Source organism: Camelus ferus, chromosome 6 (genome assembly GCF_009834535.1).
Source record: "Camelus ferus isolate YT-003-E chromosome 6, BCGSAC_Cfer_1.0, whole genome shotgun sequence".
NCBI lineage: Eukaryota > Metazoa > Chordata > Mammalia > Artiodactyla > Camelidae > Camelus > Camelus ferus.
Window position 1 is genome coordinate 83584706 of NC_045701.1, and position 20114 is coordinate 83604819.

Consider the following 20114-nt stretch of genomic DNA (forward strand, 5'->3'; position numbering starts at 1 on the left):
TGAGTTTTGATAACAGTGAATTTACTGGCTAAAATCTTACCAGAGAGCAGGAAATGGGGGAAGGGAATGGCTAAATTGGAGGGAGAAGAAAGACAGTTGCCAGGTGGGCCCAGCCCAGGGCACAGCCTGTGAAAGACAGAGCAGAACAAGGCTGCTCGTAGTTTCCTTGTCCTTGGCCCTTGGTGGGGGAAGGGGTGGGGGGTGGGAGGAGGTGGGCATCTCTCTGCTGATTCAGAAGCCAGCTCCTGGCAGGAAGGCTCTGAGCCCAGAAATTCAGGGCCAGATCAGGGCTCCATGTGAAGATTCCTCACCAGGAACAAATGGGTTTCTCATCAAGAAAGAGACAGTGTGTTCCCTCCCACTGCTGAGTGAGCACTGACTGGTCTGTGAATCCAGTGGCTCCCAATCTCACCTCTGCCCTTAGCAGCTCAAGGCTGCCCCACTAGGAGCCTCAGCCTCTTCACCTGGGAGGAAGCAGTTTCTGCCCAGAAGAGGAGGGACTTGGGAGTTCATCCGAGGACCTGGGTTTGAGCCCCAACTCCAGTGCGGCAGCCTTGGGCTTGAGTCTCATGGGGCCTCTGTTTGTGCATAAAATGGGGATGACAAGACATGCCTCTCAGGTTGCCATGCAGGGCATGGGAGAGCACGTAGGCCCCCTGGCTGATGTAGGCCCCCAAGGAGGTATTAACCTTCCAGAGCCTCAGTTTTCTCACTTAAAAACAGGCTAGGATCGGGGCTACTGCAAGGATCACATGGGACTAAACGTGTGCATGAGTGTCCAATAGACTTGAGGATGCAGGAACGGCTGCCTCCTCACCATGTTCCCAGAATCATGGAGGCTGAACCCACTCGGTGGTTTCCCAGCTGGGTTCCAGGAGGCACCCCAGGGGCCACCGGTGGGACCCTAAGCTGGACTTGACCCCAGACAACCCTGCTTGTCCTCTCTTTTACACCCAGGGTTCCACCTGGGATTTTGTTTGAAAGAACCAGTTCTGCTGCTAAATTCTTGGGCTTTTTTTTTTTTTTCCCAAACCTGACATTTGGAAATAATTTCAGAGTTCAAAAATTTCAAGACTCAAAACAGTGCATGAAAAGAGGTACGTCCACGTACCCTTTGTGGACTGTTAGTATCTTATCTCGTTTGCTTTATCATTTATATTCTGTCTCTACGCAAATGGAAGTTTTTCATGAATCATATGAGGCTGAGTTATATACATCTTGGCCCCTTACCCCTAAATACTTCTAAGAGCAGGGACATTCCATCGCACAACCACAGTTAAGTCTGCTTCATAAATTTACATCGGTACCATATTTTTCTCCATTCCACTGTCTGTATTGCAGGTTGTCTCTGATCTAACAGGGTTTTTTTTTTTTTTTTTTAGCATTTCCTCCTCTAGTTCAGGATCCAGTCAAGGGTCGGGTATCGAATTTAGTTGTCTCCTTTAACCTGGAACATTGCAGCCTTTCTTTGCCTTTTATGAAGTGGATATGGTAAGGAATACAGGTTGCCCTCCCCGCCCCCATCTTTTTCTTTATAATGAAAGTTCCTCATTTTGTGTTTGTCAGATGTTTCCTCATGGTTAGACTGAGGTTAAGCATTTTCAGCCAGATCCCAAATGACTCTTAAACTCTCTTCTGACTTTGACATTCAGTGATCCTAGAACCGGGTCCTCTACCTCAGGCCTTCAGCTCACCTCCCCTCGCCCGATGCTTCCAGCGCTTCGCTACTCAAAGTGTGGTCCACGGCCCTGCAGCCCCATGTGGGAAGCCTGGGAGCCACGAGCAACCCCCTGGAGGGCACAGCTGCAGCTTGGGCGCTGCCTACCTCTCTACCACTGAGCCCCTCTAAGCAGAGAATGGCCCTCCCCTCCCACCCCCACCTCCACCCACCCTGCTTCAGCCCCTCCTGTCCAAGGAGGAAGCTCCACCCTCCTGTCTCTCCTGTGGTGCGATCCTGGCAATAGTAACTGTGTCTTTGCAGCCTGGCTGCTGGCGGGACCTGCGGGGTTGAGAGGTTGAAGAGACCGTGGGAAAGGATGGAACTTGGAGACACAAGGCCTGAGTTAACTGGCCAGGCCCGCTTTTCCAGAAAGGTAGCTGTTGTTAATGCCCGTGATGCGAGTGGGCTGGGATTCAGGGCTAGAATTTCCTCACTCCAAAGCCTGTGCTTCCATCACTCTGCCAGGCCACCAGCCTGGAGACAGGTCCCAAGGGTCCCGAATCCCGATCACGTGCTTCCTCCACTGTGGCAGGTTTAGGGGCCTGTGTCAGGTGGAGTGGGTAGTTCACGGAGACAAATGGCTTTGAATAAACCTGGCCATCCATCCTGCAGCCAGGAGCAGACTGGGTTCCTCGTGAGCTTCAGGAGACTTGGTGAGAGCAGTTAGAGTCGTCTCTCCTATTATTACTCTGACAAACAAGTTATTCCCACCTCTTCAGTGTCTCAGGACCAGACATTCAGGGCTGACCCTACTGCTGGGGAGAAATAGCTTCAAGCTCAAGATCTCCTCCTTAAGATGGGCGGGGGAGACAGGAAGGAGGAATGCAGTGCATGCAAATGTGGGATTCTTCTTAAAAGAATACAAAGAATCTTCTTTTAACTTAGATAAAAAGCAGGCAACATCCGAGAGGGCAGTGGAGGCCAACAGGCTGCTTTTTTTCTCTTCCTTCAATAGTCTGTGTAGCTGGTTCAGGCAGGGACAGAGGCTGGGTGTTGGATGGGAGGAGGGAGCTTGAGGGAGACCCCAGGGCCATGGAACGACCCGCCTGCAACATTGACTGAGGGTAGACAGAACAGAGAGGGAGGTCAGACTGTTGGTTTTTTTAAATTTGTGTTAAAAAATCTGAACTGATTTCTAGTGACAAAAGTCACTAATGTTTATTGTTGAGAAAGATGATTAGTATTGTGCTGGACTTCTGGCTGGTCTTTTGAAATACATATAGACAAGTAGGTAAATAGATAATTAGTTAAGGAAATACTTTCTGCTGTAACAGATAAACCCTGCTATCTCTAACTCAAGTACAAATTGATTTCTCATTCATGTAAGTCCAACAGAATGGAGGAGGGTTGGGGAGGGGGTAGTTGTGGCTCTGCTCCCTGTAGTCATGCAGGGATTCAGGCCGAGGGAGGCTTTCTGAGTCCCTTGGGCATTGACATACAGGTGACAGAGAGAAAGACAGAGAGAACATATGGGCCAGGCCTGGCAGGAAGCACCACCTTGTTTTTACGCCGCACAACAGAAATGGGGTTTGGGACCTCTGAGATGTGTTTGGAGGATTAGAAGACACGTTACCCTCTTGCCTTGTATAATAACCACGTCTACCATTTCTCACATGCCAATAACCCAGCAGGCACTATGTTAATTGCTTTCTGTCTGTCTTCTCCCTGAAACATCACAACCACTCCGTAAGACGTGGACACTATGTTATCCCCATTTTATAGCCAAGGAAACTGAGGCTCTGCAAGGTTAAGCAGCACAGGCTTGAGGTCATATCTGAGCAGGTGAGTAGTGGTCCTTGGACTTGGATCCAGGCATCCTGGACCGCTGTGCCCTCCTGCTTTTCCAGGATGCCCTGGGGTCAGAGATGACCTCAGAGAGGCCAGATCCAGTCACAATGACCTCATACCTTTTCCAGCCAGGCTGGGACTTTTGGCTTTGGGTCTCTGAGCCCACAGCCTGAGTGGCCAACGGGCTTGTGGGCTGAGCTCTCCAAAGGGGAACCCAGGGAGCTGGAGTGATTTCCTCAGGGATGCGGTGACGCTCAAAGCAGAACTGAGACTTAAGCAGCATCTGCAAAAAGCACAAACAACCAGAAAGGGCAGCTTTGGGAAGCTCGGGGGAGCGAGGCGGGCTTCACATCTCACGGCAGCCACAGACTACAGGGAATCTCCCTTGGCGCCAGCTCTTGTGTCTGTGCTGCTGGGAATTCAGACCAGACATTAGTTTTCAAACTGGTTTCAGGGAACACTCAAGGGGCTGGGGACATCTTGCAAGGGGAAGAGGAGAGGAGGGGAAACAGCAGGCCAGCCCTGCTGTCCAACTCTGATCAACCAGAGAAGCCAAGTTCGTACAAAAGACCCCTTAACGAAAAGGCTTCCACTGCAAAAGCACATGTAAAACTTCCCGTTTTCAGTGGTGTCCGCCTCCTGCCATCCTGTGTTTTTAATCACAGAAATTCATTCATTCAGCAGTTCAGCATTTACTGACAATACGGATGTTAACAGGAAAGCCCAGTCCCTGTTTTTAGGATGGTCACAATTCAGGAGGAAGAGGAGAGCACTCAACAAGCGAGTCGTGCAGTGTGACAACTGACGTTCATCCGTTCATGCAGCAAGTATACTTACCAAACACCTACCACAGGCCCCGCACTGCTGAGGTCTTGAATATAGACAGTGAGCAAAAGAGAGTCCCTGCCTTCCTAAAGCTTTCACTCTAGTGGGCAGAGACAGGCAATGAACAATTAAACAAATACAAAATACATCCTCAGACACGAAACCTGCCACTAGAATGAATGAAACAGCCTCAGGGGCCTGGAGAGTGCGAAGGAGTTTGCTGTTCTGGGTTGGAAGGTAGGGGAAGCCTCTCTGAATTCATGTTTATTTGTTTTTCCATTCTGCAGTGACAGGGCCAGGAAAACCCATTTTAAGAGCAATGAACTCAGTTGGTGGGGAGTGGGGGTCTTGGGGTAAGTCTTCCTGGAGGAAGGACATGGCTTCAAGTGGGAATCGTGGTGGAGGACAAGGACCCAATGGATCATGATTGGAGCCTCGGCTGCCCCAGGACTGTTGCAATGGCCACCGCTTTCAGTCAGAGCCCAGGCAACAGGTTTGAAGGGGCAGTTATAAGATGATAGAGTCTTTCCTTTAGATCAGGGTCTGCAGGCCAACTCTGGCCCGACACCTGATTTTATAAATAATTCTTTCTGGAACAGCCATATCCATTCATTTGCACAGTGTCTATGGCTGCTTTTGTACAGAAGCTGAGTTGAATAGTTTAGACAGAGACCATGTGGCTGGCAGAACTAAAACATATTTATCTGGCCCTTTACAGAAAACAGTTTGCCAACCCCTCTTTTAGAAAATGCTTCCTGAAAGGCAGAACCTTATTTTTAATCCAGCCTCTCATTTGATGCTTACAACAGCCCCACGTAACAGACTGAGTGAGTTTTATCATTATCTTCAGTTTGCAGATGGGAGCACTGAGGCTCCACGTGAGTGTCTCAGATCACACAGCTAGGTAAGTGGTCAAGTCAGGGGCCTCCTGATCCAGTGTCCTCACAGCCTGGGGGACCCAGGTGTGCACATTTCAGCTTGTTTTTTATCAGAGCTCTTCTTCTCCAAATTCTCCCAGTTGGTGAAACATGCAAAATGCCCCCCAGCCACCCCTTTAAAATGTAATTGGCTCCCCCCAACATCTACAGATGGAAAACAGATGTGACTTTGGCAAAAAGGAAAGCAGGAATCTCCAGGAAATGCAGACTGCAGCCCAGCAGGGCTCTCACAGGCACAGCCTGATGGACGTGATCTCTGATCCATGCAAGGCAGATGTTCCCATCACAGGCGAATTATTTTGCAGCTGTGCCCATGCATCTCAGTGGTGCTGCCTCAGGCCCCTGTGTGTGCAAGGCTGAGCCCTGAGCCCTGAGCCGTGGGCTCCAGCCTTCACAGGAAGGAGAATGCATCCCTCACCATCCCTGGGATATTGCTGGGAGCCAGCACATTTAAGTGATGCTTAAGGTTTACATTTGTCCACAAATAGCTCTCAAGTCAGAGAGCCTGTGTGGGCCTTTCTCACCACATCAGGGAAGAAGGACCCAGATTCTAATCCCAGCTCCACTGCTGACCAGCCTTGAGACTTGGAGCAAATTTCTCCCATCAAGTGAGGTTGGGCTTGGTGAATCCAAGGCCGCTGGTGTGCTAAGTCAGTGATGGTACTGGGAGCCCATCGTCTGCATCTCTTCCCCACTCCATGTTGGTAGCTTGAAGTTGGCCACTATGGAAATATATATGCCATGGAAATTAGCAGATGCTACAAATCAGAGCTTTTTATGTTTTTGGGAGAGTCAGTTGCTAAGCAATCCCAGCACACCACTGTCTGAGGCCCACAGTGGATCCTAGTATTCTAGACCTCAGCCCCAACCCTGGGCAGGACAGAGTGGTGCCTGGTCGGGGCACATGTGGGTCAGCTCAGCTCAGCTCTCTGTCAGTGTCCAACATCCCAAGCCCTGTGCTGGATACTGGGAAGGCAGTGATGGGGCAGAGGCTCAGAGAGGTTAAGTGACTTACCCAAGCTCACCCAGCCTCCATCACTACCTTCATGGAGCTCACAGCCCGAGGAAAAGGGCCGGCTCTGAAACAGTCACAGGTAAGGGAGGTGGAGCAGGAACCACCCAATTGTGGTTGAAGATGTGGGAGGATGAGGAGAAGTTAGTGAGGGAGAGGTAGAGAGGGCATCCCTGGCAGAGGGAACTGTGTGTGCGAAGGAGTGAAAGTGCTCGTGGATTCAGCCCTGATTCAGCACAGCAGGGCATCACGTGGGAGTGTGATGGCGGCAGAATGTCGTTCTGAGTGGGAAGTGGTGATTCTGAGTTCTCTCTGATGGCAGAAGGACTCCTGGAGTCTCTGTAGAGGCGCATCTGAGGTTTTGCTGGGAGCTCAGCATTCACTCATTCATTCATTCGTTCACCCAGCACCACCTCCTGCGCCCTCTGCAGTGCAGCGATGTGTGTCCTGGGGAGACAGAGGGAAAGTGCTTGGAGGGACTGATGTGGGGTCTCGAGAGTCCCCTTCAGTGAGGTGGTTGAACACACGTGGTGGGAACCAAGGAGATGGGCCCCAGAGCCATCTGAGGGTCGCCAAGATTCTCCAGAAGAGCGTGGGGGAAAGATGCAAAGGGCAAAGCACTTGCCATCCCCACCGGGCACAGAGCCACCATCTGGAGGGCTTCTCTCCCCACCCCCCTCTCAGTCCTCAGACCTAGGGCCACAGCTGGACCATCCTTCTGGCTGAAAGCCACTGTCCCCTCAAGCAGGTTTTCCCAGCTTGGCACTACAGACATTTGGGAACTGAGTAATTCATGTTTACAAAGGGCTGTGCTGTGCACTGTCGGGTGTTTTAACAGCATCCCTGGCCTTGATGCCAGTAGCAAAAGTGACTTCAAACGGCCCCTGCAGGGCAAAATCACCCTGGTTGAGAACTACTGCTCAAAAGCAAATTAACTTGCCTGATCCTGTTCCTTGGTGAGTTATTGATACAATACCAAGAAAAAAATGATGGAATGCTTCTTGGAAGCAGAGTAAAAATTCAGTCAGCTCTAAGCCAAGGCATGAGTTATAGGTGAATTCCAAAAGGCACAGGACCGTTCCACATCCGTGCTGCCAGACACGCCTTGTTCCCTAATTCATAAATCAAATGAAAAATCTCCTGTGTGCCAGAATTCTAATAATTAAATTATCAACATGAAAAACAACTCCAAGCACAAAATTATATTTCCCTAGAAACTCTTTAGTCGTGCCTCAGGCTTATAAAGGTTTATGGAAGGCTCTCTCTAAAACTGACTAATTCTGTGCAGGGAGGGCACAGGAAACTTGAAACAAATCAGAGAACCTCAGAACACAGAGCTGGAATAAGAAAAAAGGATGTTCTTGCTTAGTGGGCATTTCTGTGGGGACAATGTAGGAGCGCTCCATGTAAATCACTTCACAGAATTCTCAGCAGAACCCCATAGGGTGTCAGGCTATATGTGTCAGTTTATATCTGACTAGAAATGCAGGCTCAGAGAGGTAAAGCAATTAGCCCAAGGTCACACAGCTGGTAAGGGGTGCGCTAGGACTCATATGAGGGTCTGGCTCTGCTTTTCAGTGGTGTGTGTTACCAACCCCATCAGCCTATTCATTTTACGGGTGGAAAATGGAGGCTGCTTAGAAAGCAGAACATAGATGCCAATAATAGCTCAATTTTCCACTGCGCTTTACCAGCACCAAATCACTTTCACATTCTTCTTCTCATTTCATCCTCTTGAATACCCTGAAAGACCATCAGGGCATCTCTAAGGCCCACCTCCAAGTCCCTCCTTCCCCAAGGAATCTATTTCTGTCAAGAGGCTCTGAGCCCCATGAACATCTCCCACAAAAGCAGCAGAGATAAGTTATCTCTTTGAGAGAGATTTAACATTAAAAAAAAAAAAAACAACCCTTGGGAAAGGGCACTGCTTAGGGAAAAAGAATGCAGGTTGGAGAGGGGAGCTTCAGACCTTGTAGTATCTGACTGAGGGAGAGCTTCTGTTTTTCAGGGGGAGAGGGAGGTGTGGTTAAAAGGAACGGGGAGCCTCCCCAGAAGACCTCAGTGGCAGACAGATAGCTGCTTCTGGGTGGGTCTGTGAATAAGTGTGCTGTGAGCATGACTGCCGAGTGGGCCACAAATGGCGTTGAAGGGGAAGAGCTGGGAAGGGGAAGGGGCCGGGCTTGCCTGCTCCGCAGAGGGCACCTTTCTCAGTTCCTTCTTCCTAAACCCGAACTGCGTCTTAGGCCTCCCGAAGAGGCTGATCCCAGGGTCGCCCCTGTCCTGGGAGGAAGAAGGAAGGTTCCTCTTCCAAGGGCAACTGTCCCCCACCCAGCGAACCGTTGTCCCCTTGCCCTGAGCAGAGCCTCACTCTCACCTCCTTCTGCCTCCTTTCTCTCCCAGGGAAGCCCTATGGAGCAGACGACTTCTTGCCTGTGCTCATGTATGTGCTGGCCCGCAGCAACCTCACGGAGATGCTTCTCAATGTGGAGTACATGATGGAGCTCATGGACCCCGCCCTGCAGCTAGGGGAGGGTGAGTCACCCACCAGCCTATCTCCAGACTCCTGGGGCCCATCTCCCACCCCAACCCCACCATGCCAGGGCCACGCTGGGCGGCCCAATAAGCACCTTCTGGGTGCCAGACTCCATTGAGTCCTGGAACACAACACAGTGCCTGATACAGCTCCTGTCCTGAGGAACCTCATAGATAAGCAGGAGAAGCTGGGCCAGTAAAGACACCATGTCACCGATGCTTGACAAGGGCTGGAATGGTGGGAGGCACAGAGGGTACAAGAGCACATTAATCAGGCTGTGCAATCAGGGAAGGCTTCCTGGAGGAGGTGATGCCTGAGCTGAGCATCAAAGGATAAATAGGAGCCAGTCAGATAAAGAGGGAGAAAGGCGTTCTTCGAAGAGGGAACAGCAGTTGCTGACAATGTAAAAGATAAGGCTGAAGTGACGGGCAGTGCCCATGAGAAGGAGTCTGAGCAGGGAATAAGGGTCAGTTCTTAGACAGGGGTGGCCCTGGGGACTTTCAGCCCTCTGCTCATCCAGCCCTGGGCCAGGTACCCGTCAGTGGGAAGAGGTTAATGCTGTGGGCACAGGGCCATGCACTCCCCTGTAGGATGCTGGTGAGGGTGTAATTGGTCCCACCCTCACTTTCCCTTCCCTTTCCTCCTTCCCACCACTTCCTCCCACACGCTTAGCTTCAGCCACCCTCCGCCAAATCCCCAGCCAGTCCAGATATTGTTCTGAGAGAGCCCTGAGCTGCCCTCTGAGACATCATCCCCGAAAGATGGAGACAGAGAATCTCAGGCCCGGAGTGGCCCCTTTGGGTTTTGCGGTTCTTGAGATAAGCTGGCCCTCTTTGCATCTGTTGCATTTTTAGCCTATGTCCGTCTCTGGGGTGAGAAGATGACATGGCTCATTGTGTGAGTTCCTGGAAGCTCAGGGGAGCGTGTAAAGCCATGAAGGATTGACCTGGCCCCTCAGGTTGTTGTGGGGTCTTAGAAACAGTGTCCATGAGAACCCTTTGAGGGGTGGAAGGGTGAAGTGAGGTTGTGGGGCTTTGCAGATGCTCTGAGCTCTGGCTGGCTCTCTGGCAGTGGTCAGCCACGCCCTGGCGGCCCTGACTCCTACTCCATCCGCAGCCTGAGTCCTTGCTGCAGACGGGGCTCCAGGCCAGGCACAGTGGCCACAGGGAAAGGGCAGGGACATCCTTGGACCCAACTACCCTCTCCTTATGGACCTGAAGCGCCCCACCCCAATCCTGCCATGACCTCCTGGTATCTTTCTTCCTGTTCTCGAAGCCCACAGAGGGCTTAGGTGGGAAAGCTGAGGTTCTGCAGACAGGAGAGCTAGTCTGTTCTGGGCTACATTAAGTATTTTTTTATTGCAGTATATATAATTGGCTTACAATATTATGTTAGTTTCAGATATACAGCTAAGTGATTCAGTTATATATTTTTTTCAGGTTCTTTTCCTTTATAGGTTATTACAGGATATTAAATATAGTTCCCTGTGCTATACAATGTTTTCGTTGCCTGTCTATTTTATGTATAGACATACCTTAAACAGTTTTGAGACAAGCCAAGTACAAATAAAACTACATAAGGATCTTAAGCAGTTCACAGTTTCTGACCCAAAGCTGACTAAATACCCTGCAGCCTGCCTCTTTGAAAAGACTTAAGTAGTGGGAGATTCTGGCCCTCTGGGGAGATTTCTAAGGAATCTAATAGGATGTTTGCTGGAAGTAAAGACTCAGGGCAGAGCCTCGCACATCGCCCCTCCCAGCAGCATCAGACCCTGCTGGCGGCAGCTCTGAGGGCCAGAGGATAAACTTTCTGCCAAACTACACACGCTAGGAGGCAGGCTGGGTGGTGTGGGTGCCTCCTTGCCCCTCTCTCTGTTTCTACCCCAATAGCCAGGGTGAGAGGTAGCAGCATCCAGGACAGCCCAACCTCACAGGTGTTGGACTCTGGGAGTAAGATGACTTGGGGGTCTCCAGCATGGACAGTGGCTTCCACCCAAGTCTACCAGTTGGGAGATCTCCAGCTAGAAGTATCTGGGCCCAAGAGTAGGGGGACAGAGCGCAGGGGGCAGGAGAGGGGGCAGTTCCTGAATTTCCCCAGCTTCGGCCTCCTGTCTTCACTGGGTGGTGGTGCACAGGGTGCTCTGTCACCTAAGCCTCTGAGGCACAGTGAAGAGAGGGGCTTGCCTGGAGGGGCACGGGATGGAGCGGCAGCGCCCCTGTGGCCAGTCCTTGCCCTTGGCGCTCTGCAGAGTCAGAGATGCCCGGGACAGGGGCAGGCCCTCGGGGAGCCCCCACTCTTGAGAACTTCAGTTGCTCCATCCTAAGAGGAGAACTAACGCAGGGTGTAGGAAAAAGAGCGGTCTGGAGGCTGGATTTCTGCCTCTGATTGTCTGGAGACCTTGGGTGAGTTACTTACCCTCCCTGGCTTGGAAAAGGGAAGGCATCGGGCTGGATTGGGGTTTTTTTGACCATCTGGGTGCTCTAGCCGTCTGCAGAGGCCGCTGGGGGCAGGATGAGAGACGGAGCAGGCCTCTGCCCTCTTGTGTTTCACAGTCCACGTGAACAAGCAGGTCTGCGTTCAGCGGGAAGTTGCGCTTGAGACCTTCACGTTTTTCAGCTGGTTCCACGTGCTGCCATTTGGCAAAGACGAGTGACTGGGTCCCACTTCTTTAGCAGCAGGTTTTTGGGGAGTGAGAGATCAGGGACTTCCTGTCAGAAGTAGAGAGGGCCTGACACTGGGCTGATGGGACCCTGGCCCTTGCCTAGCCTCTCTCCGCTTCCACCCCCCTGGGCAATTATGGGGCAGATGGGAGAGCCTGGCAGCTGCTGGGCACCTGGCTGGAGCCAGCTCAAAATGCGAACCTGTCCCAGAAGCACCCTCATGGATTCCTTTACCCATGTCCCCTCTGCGCACTGGCTGACAGCTGGCCATGCTGGACTAAGAATATCTCGTAGAGGTGATGAGTTTTTCCCATCAGTGGACAGCACACTCTACCCAAAGAGAACTCGGGCTCCAAAACTCACAATGGGAGGAGTCGCCTGCCACCTTGTGGTCATGGCAGGAATTACATGACCCCAAGTCGAAGGAAAGTCTGCTGGGAGGGCCTGCAGGCTGTGAAGAAGCAGGGCTTGAGCAGGCAGGAGGGATCTGGCAGGGCTTGGCGTTCCTCCCCTTTGCCCAAGGGAGTGAGAAGCCTCCAGAACACCTCCCTTAGGTATCCTGACCACCATGCATTACTCACACGTTACTGAGCACTGCACTTTAGGTGTATTCACTGCATTTACTTTTCACATTATGGGATTTGCAGATGAGGAAATGGAAGCAAGGAGGACACTAACTCACCCGAGAGCGCAGGGCTGTCTGCTGAAGGTGGAGACCCAGAGTCTGTGCTCTGACTCCAAGACTGAACATTTCCAGTCTGTGCACTGCACTCAGCTCCTCCCTTACCAGCCAGTGGGCATGATCACAATGGGAAAGGGGACCATGGAGGAATGCCTAGTAGGGAACAGGGACTCTCGGCCAGCAAGGGCTGGAGGCACCAGGGAAGCACACACAGGCACACGTGGGCTTCGAGCTGGGCTGGAAAAGGAGACACATGAGTGGTCTACCGGCCCTTCTCTGATGAGAGACACCAAGTTCCATATTGGCCTTGACATACCTATTTCAAAAATGTCTTCCTACACTGCTGTGAAAGGGTGAGTGATCCTGTAGCCATAAACCCCTTTATCATACCCCCACCCACCTGGCCAGGGTGTGAACTTTTCCCATGTTGGTTGTGGAATTTGTAGGAATATGTAGTCAGATTCATCCATTGTAGCAGTTAGGAATGCTTTGGGCTGCAAATAACTCATGTAATTAATCATGGTTTAAATCAGAGTGAGGGGCTGGTTTTCTCTTGCATCAAGAAGTCCTGGGGTAAGCAGCTGATAATGATGGCAATTTTTAGCCTTGTTATCAGGAAATCATAGACCTAGCTCTTTCCATTTTTCTTTAGGATGTGAACCATTGTCTTTGTGCCCATCACCTCTGTTCACAAAACAGCTGCTGTGCCTCCAGGCTCACCTCTGTGTTCCAGGCAGGAGGAAGGGGGACAAGCAAAACCCGAAAGGATGCACTAACTGAGTCTATCTCTTACAAAAGGCTTTCCTGGAAGCCCCACCCTGGGACTTCCACTTACATCTAACATCCAGAACAGGGTCTCCTGCCCTCTACCCTGAGCTGCATGAGAGTCTGGGAAGTGAGAATTTTCAGTTGAGTGTTACTTTACCCCTCAGAAAAGTAGAGTTCAGTTAATTAGGAAGAAGGAGAAGATGGGATTTGGGTAGCTCACTAGCAGAATGGGCCTCATGTCAAAAATCATTGCCCTGGTCCCCAAAGAGCTGGGGAGAGTCCTGGTGAGTGGGGAGGCCCAGGGAAGTGCTCCAAGTCCCTGGCCAAGTCACCCCACAGCCTCTAAAGTGAGGGGGCTCAACAAGGCTAGTCCTCAAAAATTTTAACTAAAGCCTCTAACAAGCCAAGGAGAGTAGACTTGTAAGCATCTGTGCAAACTCTTGCCTTTTCTCTTAAAACTTCATATAAATTGAAATATCTTGAAGCTTAAGTTACTTTACTAAACATTAGATATTAAGAATACATGTGAATTAACTTAAGAAGATAAAAGAAATGGAGAAATTGAACAATTCAAATTTTTTTACTTTCTTTAAATCTTTAAAAACTGTAATAGCATAATCATAATTAAATTTTTCTCCATATATTTTTAAGTTGTTTTTACAATAGGATCTATATGACATATACAGTGAGAAGTCTCCCGCCCACCTGTGTCTCCAAGGCACCCCTTTCTACACCTTAAAGACATCTATGGTTATCGGTTTCTTCTGTATCTTTACATTTTATAACTCAAAATCATTTTAAAAATCACTTTAAAAACAAGCAAGCGTTCCGTCTCAATGGGAGCCAGTGACAAACTTTGAGCAGGGCCATACAGCTTCGGGCTGGACTTAAGAAAGCTTGTGAGGCTGCGGTGGGCGCGGGGCTGAAGCTCACAGTGACCCGCTGCAGGTGCCTCCGGGCAGCGGGGGTGGGAGGGGATTGGGGAGGTGGGCGGGGCGGGCCTAGCAGGGACTAGCTCCCTCTCTTTGGGGGTGGGCGGAGACATTTCTAGCTCCGCCTACACACCCTTGTCCCCCCAGGTTCCTACTATCTGACCACCACCTACGGAGCCCTGGAGCACATTAAGAACTACGACAAGATCACGGTGACCCGGCAGCTGAGTGTGGAGGTGCAGGACTCCATCCACCGCTGGGAGCGCCGGCGCACACTCAACAAGGCCCGGGCCTCCCGCTCCTCCGTGCAGGTGACGCCTGGGACCGAGGGTGGGAGGAGGCCGGCGGGCTCTTACCCCTATTCCTTTCCTCCCGCCCGCCAGCTCAAGATCCAGACGCCAACTGGCCCCCAGGGGAGCTGTGAGGCAGAGACAACAGCTCCCGCCTGCCAGTGTGTGTCCAGCCCAGTGCCCGGTCGCGGGTTAGGGGTGGAAGTTAAGGGGTGAAGACAAGAAAATTATCACCGGGCATCGGGGTTTCAGTTGGGCAGACATGACAGGGATAGGAGGAATGAGACTACTGTCCAAGATTCCTTAGCACCTATGACGTCTGGGTAGGCTGTGAGGGCTGGAGATGGGAACGGTAAGTCGTCCCAGCTGAGAAGCACTTGAGCTAATCTACAGCCAGGCCCTTTGGTGCCTGGACAAATGCAGCAGCTACCAAGGGTCCCCCTGCCCCTAGCCTGCCCCGCTCCAATCCAGCCACCCATTCTCCCCCACCTCCCTATATACAGACTAAATATTCCAGCCATTGGTGGCCAGACTCCTACCTCCTCCCCTACTTCCATTATCCCACACACCTCGAGGCTGCATCACATCAGTACCCCTAATTCCCTGAACATACTGGGCTCAACTTCCTCGTGCTTAGCCTCTGCCCATGCAGGTCCATCTCCTCTTCTTCACCGGCAGCCACTACCCATCCTCAGTTTCTCCAATGGCTCCTCCTCTGAGAAGCCTTCCCTGACATCCCCCGTCTGCCCCCTATTCCCTATGGCCTGGGTTAGGTGCCTTCCTCTGTGCTTCATGGAGGTACTTCACCCATCACAGCATATATCACACTGTATTGTAACCATCTACGTATGAAGCTATCGCCCTGAGAGAGCAGAGCCCACGGCTTGCATGTCTCAAGGGCCCTAAGCCCAGGGCCTGGGACAGAGTAGGACTGGGGTGTATGCAGAATGGAGGGAATTAGGACAGTGAACCAGGCTGCAGTCCAGAGCTGTAAATAGCTCTGAAGACTCAACTTTCCCTGGCACCCAGAGTACACTGGACCTGAACCCCACTCCTGGCTTTCCAGATTGCCCTTCTGTAACTGACAGAGCCCAGGCCTGGGAGGCCAGAGGCTCAGGGTATGAACCCAGCTCTGTACTAGCTTGCTGTGTGACCCCAAGCAGTGTCTAACCCTCTCTGGGGCTCAGTTTCTCTATTAGCACAGGAAGACTGTGGACCATTTGTGCTCTGTCTCCCCAGTACATATTCTGGGCTGCCAAGCTGATGTTCCCCCACCTCTAATCAATGGTGTCTTGACAATGTTTATTAACTGGTTCTCTGGGGAGGAAAAAAAAAAAGCTCTGATGTTAGCTCCTGTCAGTTTCCATGGTGTAAATACTCCCATCATGGCCAACTTCAAACTACTAACTTGGCATCACTGAACTTGGAGTTGGCAAGAGATGTACACAGTTGGCTTTCTCAAGCTGATATGAGCCAGCATGAGTTGGTAAGAGCCAGCTAAAGCACATTACTGCTCCTCACCGCCTCCTGGCACACCTGTCCCTCCACTGACTCTTGGAATATGGGCACTGTTGGTCCAAGCCTGATCCAAGCATTCCTTACTTCTTGCTTCCATCCCGGGGGTTCCCAGTTTGGAGCCAGGCAGAGCGTCACTGCCTCCCACTGGGGAGGCAAAGCTCAGGAGGAGGCTTGGGATGAGGAGCCTTCTCAGCACTATCCCTGGGTCTGGGGAGGGCACCACCCTCTGCCCCCTCCCAGCGCCTCCTCTGCACCCCACACCCTAAATCCCTCCCTTGGGAGTGAAAGCCCAGAGCCTGACAGTCCTCAGTAGGTGTGAAGGGCACTTGGGAGGCCCAATAGGGGACAAGGAGAACACTCGCGGCCACCAAGACCCAAGGGAGTGGGCGATGCTTCCCCTCCTCCCGGAAGAAAGGAGTGATCCCAGTGAATCTTGACCCAGAGCCTGGCGCCTCATAGGTTCTCACCACTCTGTAGCTATGATTATCACCACTCTGAAGTGTCATTCCTTCATCATGAGATGGCTGAACCGTCTTCATTCTTCCACAAGGGGGCAGCCCTGTGCACACCACTTCTGCCCAGCCACGGTGTAAGGGCTAGTGTTATCCCCAGTTTACAGTTGAAGAAATGGAGACTCAGAGAGGTCAACGTTACACAGTGAGTGGGAGCAGATTCAAGTCTAGGCAGGGACTGAGACGGTGGAGGAAGCTGTGAGTGTTCCATCTCCAGCCTCGCAGGCATCACCTCACTCCTGTGCACCTAGTTCATGAGCTGCAACCTCTCCAACTGTCTAAAGGCTCCATCCTTCAGGCCCAGCTCCCCAGCGCCTTCTACCAAGGCTTTTCCCCTAGCTTCCCTGCCTGCCTGCTCCTCCTTGGAACACCATCCCTCCAGTTACCCCCAAGCTCTTCCAGCCCTAGGGGCTGAACTGTTCTGCCTGCCTTAGCTGCTCCAGCTGAACCATGGTATGTGGCGGTGGGGTCTGCACCTCTGATTTTATTTATGCTGCCGTGCGCGCCCGGCATTGCTCCCGGGATGCAGGACTCAGGGAGGAAGAGTGACAGATAAATAGATGACTGCGAGCCCATGGACTGGCCGCCAGGGGGCGCGCTCACTCATTGCTGAGACTCAAAGCCCACCGGCTCATCCAAAAGATTGGCCCCATTGATAGTGAGGCTCAGAGAGGGAAGGGCTTTGCCCGAGGTCGCACAGCAGGGTCAGCCGCGGGTGCCCCGACCGCCAGCGTCACAACCCCTCCTGCCATCCCCTCTCTATAGAGAGGAGCGTGGGTCCCAGAGAGGGCAAAGGATTTGCCCAAGGCCACTCAGCTGCTCACCCCTGTGCAAGCTTCCAGCGTTGGGGTAGAGGAGACAACAATGCTTGGCCCCGCCGGTGACCCACGCCTCCTCCGCCTCGCCCCGCAGGACTTCATCTGCGTATCGTACCTGGAGCCCGAGCAGCAGTCGCGGACGCTGGCGTCGCGGGCGGACACGCTGGCCGAGGCGCTGTGCGCTCAGTGCGCGGAGAAGTTCGAGGTGGTGCAGCCCCAGGACTACCGGCTCTTCGTGCTGGTCGACGGGCGCTGCTTCCAGCTGGCCGACGAGGCGCTGCCCCACCGCATCAAGGGCTACCTGCTGCGGAGCGAGCCCAAGCGCGACTTCCACTTCGTGTACCGGCCCCTGGACGGCGGTGGGGACAGCGGGGGCCCGCCCTGCCTCGTGGTTCGGGAGCCCAACTTTTTGTGAGGCCGGGGCCCCGCGGCCCCTCCAATGGCAGTGGTCACCCCGGTGGAGAAGCGGGCGGGGTGGGCTCACAACCTCACAGTCCTGCTCATGCTCAGCTGCACCCACTCATCCATGCAGGAGCCCCACATCTGACCCCACCTAGACACATACACACTTCCAACAGGGATGCCCACACATCACACGTGCTTGCAACCCACGGAGCACGTGGTGGCAGGACAATTATGTAAACAACATGATCAGTGGCCCCCAGCATGCGTCCTGGAGGAGAGTCACAGCCCTGAGAGGCCAAGTTCCTCATTAGGCATGAAGGGAAACTGAGGCTCCAAGCAAGAAGGGACTTTCCAGCCCACTGCAGCAAACAGAACGCAAGCCTCGCCCCTGTCCCCACATGCCACCCTCACCCTGATCCTGGGCCTTTTCCCCCAGAGGGCTTCCTTTCCCCAGGACTGCCCTCAGGAGCACTGGCCTGGCCACAGCTACTCCCATACTCCCCCCAGGATGGAGTGGGGATGCTTTGGACCCACCCAGCATCTCAAGAGCATCTCAGGGTGTGTGAGGAGACAGGCCCCCCAACCCTGCACTGGAGCCTGCCTTCAGCTACCAGCACCAAGTCCCCCTGCCACAGCTCCCAGTCCCCTCCAGGAGCAGCCAGACGTACACTGGGACCTCCAGGTGAGGACAGTTCTTGGCTACACGGATGAGCCCAGCCTTGGCCACAGGGGACATGGACCAGGCCCTTTCCTTGGCAGGTGCACCCCAGGGCTGCAGCACTTGTGGCAGGAGGCACTGTGGGGAGTGGTTAATAAAAACCCTTTTGGAAACAGCATCTCCTTTTCTCAAGGCTGCGTGCTCAGCCAGGCAGGCCGCCCGCTAACCACCTAACCCTCTTCCAGGTGGGGTACAGAAAACCACCTCCTTTCTACTAAGGGCCCTATCTCTTGACAGAATCTGCAGCATCCTCTCAGCCCTCAGGGCCCTGGCCCCTGTCTCCCCCTCATCCTAGTCATCTTCCTTCCCAACATCTGTGGTTCCCATCATTCCTGCCTCTATATATTCTAGGAAGAGCATTCCATATAGCATATGCCTGGTCAAACTCCTACTCATCCTTCAAAGCCCATCTCCTCTAGGAAGCCTTCTCTGATTCTTAGGCTGACCAAATAGGCCTTGTCCACGTCTCACGGCCTCCTGGGCTTCTCTCTCCCAAAAGAGATCTCATCAAATTGCATTTGTCTGTTGATACTTCTGCTTTCTCCCAAGATTTGGACCATTCATGCCTATGTCCTCAGCATTGATTAAAAATCTGTGTCTGCTGAGGGCCTGTTCAACACTCTTCTAGGCCATGGGAAACAGCAGAGAACAAAACAAAGTTTGCATCTAGCCCCGATATGAACAGCAGTGAGCAGTGCGCTCAGGGCTCATCTGCTGGACTTGCTTGAATTACCCTCCTGGGCAGCAACCAGCTCATTCAGCCAGTCAACAAACATCAATCGGACTCTGGCTCAGAGCCAGCCCTGTGTAGATGCAGGGATTGCTCCAGGATGCAGCCAACCAGCCAGCCCTGGAGGACTTTCCAGGCTGGGGATCGGTGTCACAGATAAGAGAAAACAGGCGTATACACAGAAGCTGAGGGTAGCTAGCCATGCTCCCAGGTTGTCCTTTCCTCCTCCACCCCTCGATGCAGACATTCCCCTTCCTGAGCTTCCAGTGCTTCCTGCAGCCCTGAGCTGAGCTGACTAGGCAGCCTGGTGCCCCCACCTGTAAGGCAGGGTGCCCACTGCCTCCCACTGGGTCTGAGGCTGGCCAGGAAGGTCAGAGGGGGATCCGTTTACCCCAGCACCCTCTTGGGGTGGGGTTGGAATTCAAGGGGTGGATTGGGTATCTGGGGGTCCAGCTCCCAGCAAGAGGACAGAGCCAGCCAGTGAGCTGGACCAGGCGACCGCTGTAAGAACACCACCGTGTGTGTGTGTTTGTGCAAGTGTGTGTGTGTGCCAGGCTCACTGTCCTGGGGTCAATGCTTTGGTCCACCAAGCAAGAGAGGCTAGAAATGCTCTTTACCCATTTTACTGGTAAGTAAGCAGGGTTTTCAGGGCATTCCTGGACCTTGTTTGTGGAGGCTGGTGGGTGACACAGTCTTTAGCATCTGAAGACCATGCCCTTCCTCCGTGGACAGGAAGTGTCCTGGGATTTTGGTGTCCCTTTTTCTCCTGGAGGTGTTCATTGAGCTGACATTCTTCTGGTTTAAAAAAAGGAATCTGACTGATGCTCACTGAGGTGTTTTTGATTTAGCTGTGAGCTCCCCATCCCAGAAAGGAGCTCTCTGAAAACAGAAATTCTCTGTGTTAACTAGATTTATTGTGGTGAGCATTTTGCAATATATACAAATATTGAGTTATCATATTGCACACCTGAAACTGATGTAATGTTATAGGTCAATTATACTTCAATAATTTTTTTAAAAAGGAGAAAATTGGAAAAAAGAAAAAAAAGGCCAGAGAGCAGGAGGGGTGGGGCTACCTGGACCCCTGTCATCTGTACACCTCTGCCCCCAGGGAGGTTTGGGGGCCTGATTCAGGGTCCAGAAACAGGGTCTCCCATGTGCCAAGCCCTCAGGGGTGCCTGGCGCTGGTTAGCAACTCCCCTGAGTGACTTTATTTAATCCACACGCCAGCCCCTGAGGGAGACATTTATGGATGAGAATGTAGA

General features: G+C 52.5%; 1 protein-coding gene across 3 annotated transcripts in view; it reads left to right on the forward strand.

Moving 5' to 3' along the window:
* The window catches only part of RIN3 (Ras and Rab interactor 3), a 104552-nt gene extending 86315 nt beyond the window's left edge, over nt 1-18237 (forward strand). Inside the window, exons 8-11 of one of the 3 annotated variants that reach the window (XR_004320903.1) lie at nt 1383-1491; nt 8684-8815; nt 14006-14169; nt 17091-17226. Coding sequence is in view for 2 of the 3 variants with exons in the window: in XM_032482542.1 (XP_032338433.1) it covers nt 8684-8815; nt 14006-14169; nt 17091-17411 (617 nt within the window). In the remaining variant the exon portion in view is untranslated. Of the gene's footprint in view, nt 1-1382; nt 1492-1981; nt 2094-8683; nt 8816-14005; nt 14170-17090 lie in introns of those variants that run through there. The other 2 variants (XM_032482543.1, XM_032482542.1) reach the window with 2 other exon arrangements.
* The last annotated feature ends 1877 nt before the right edge of the window (nt 18238-20114 follow it).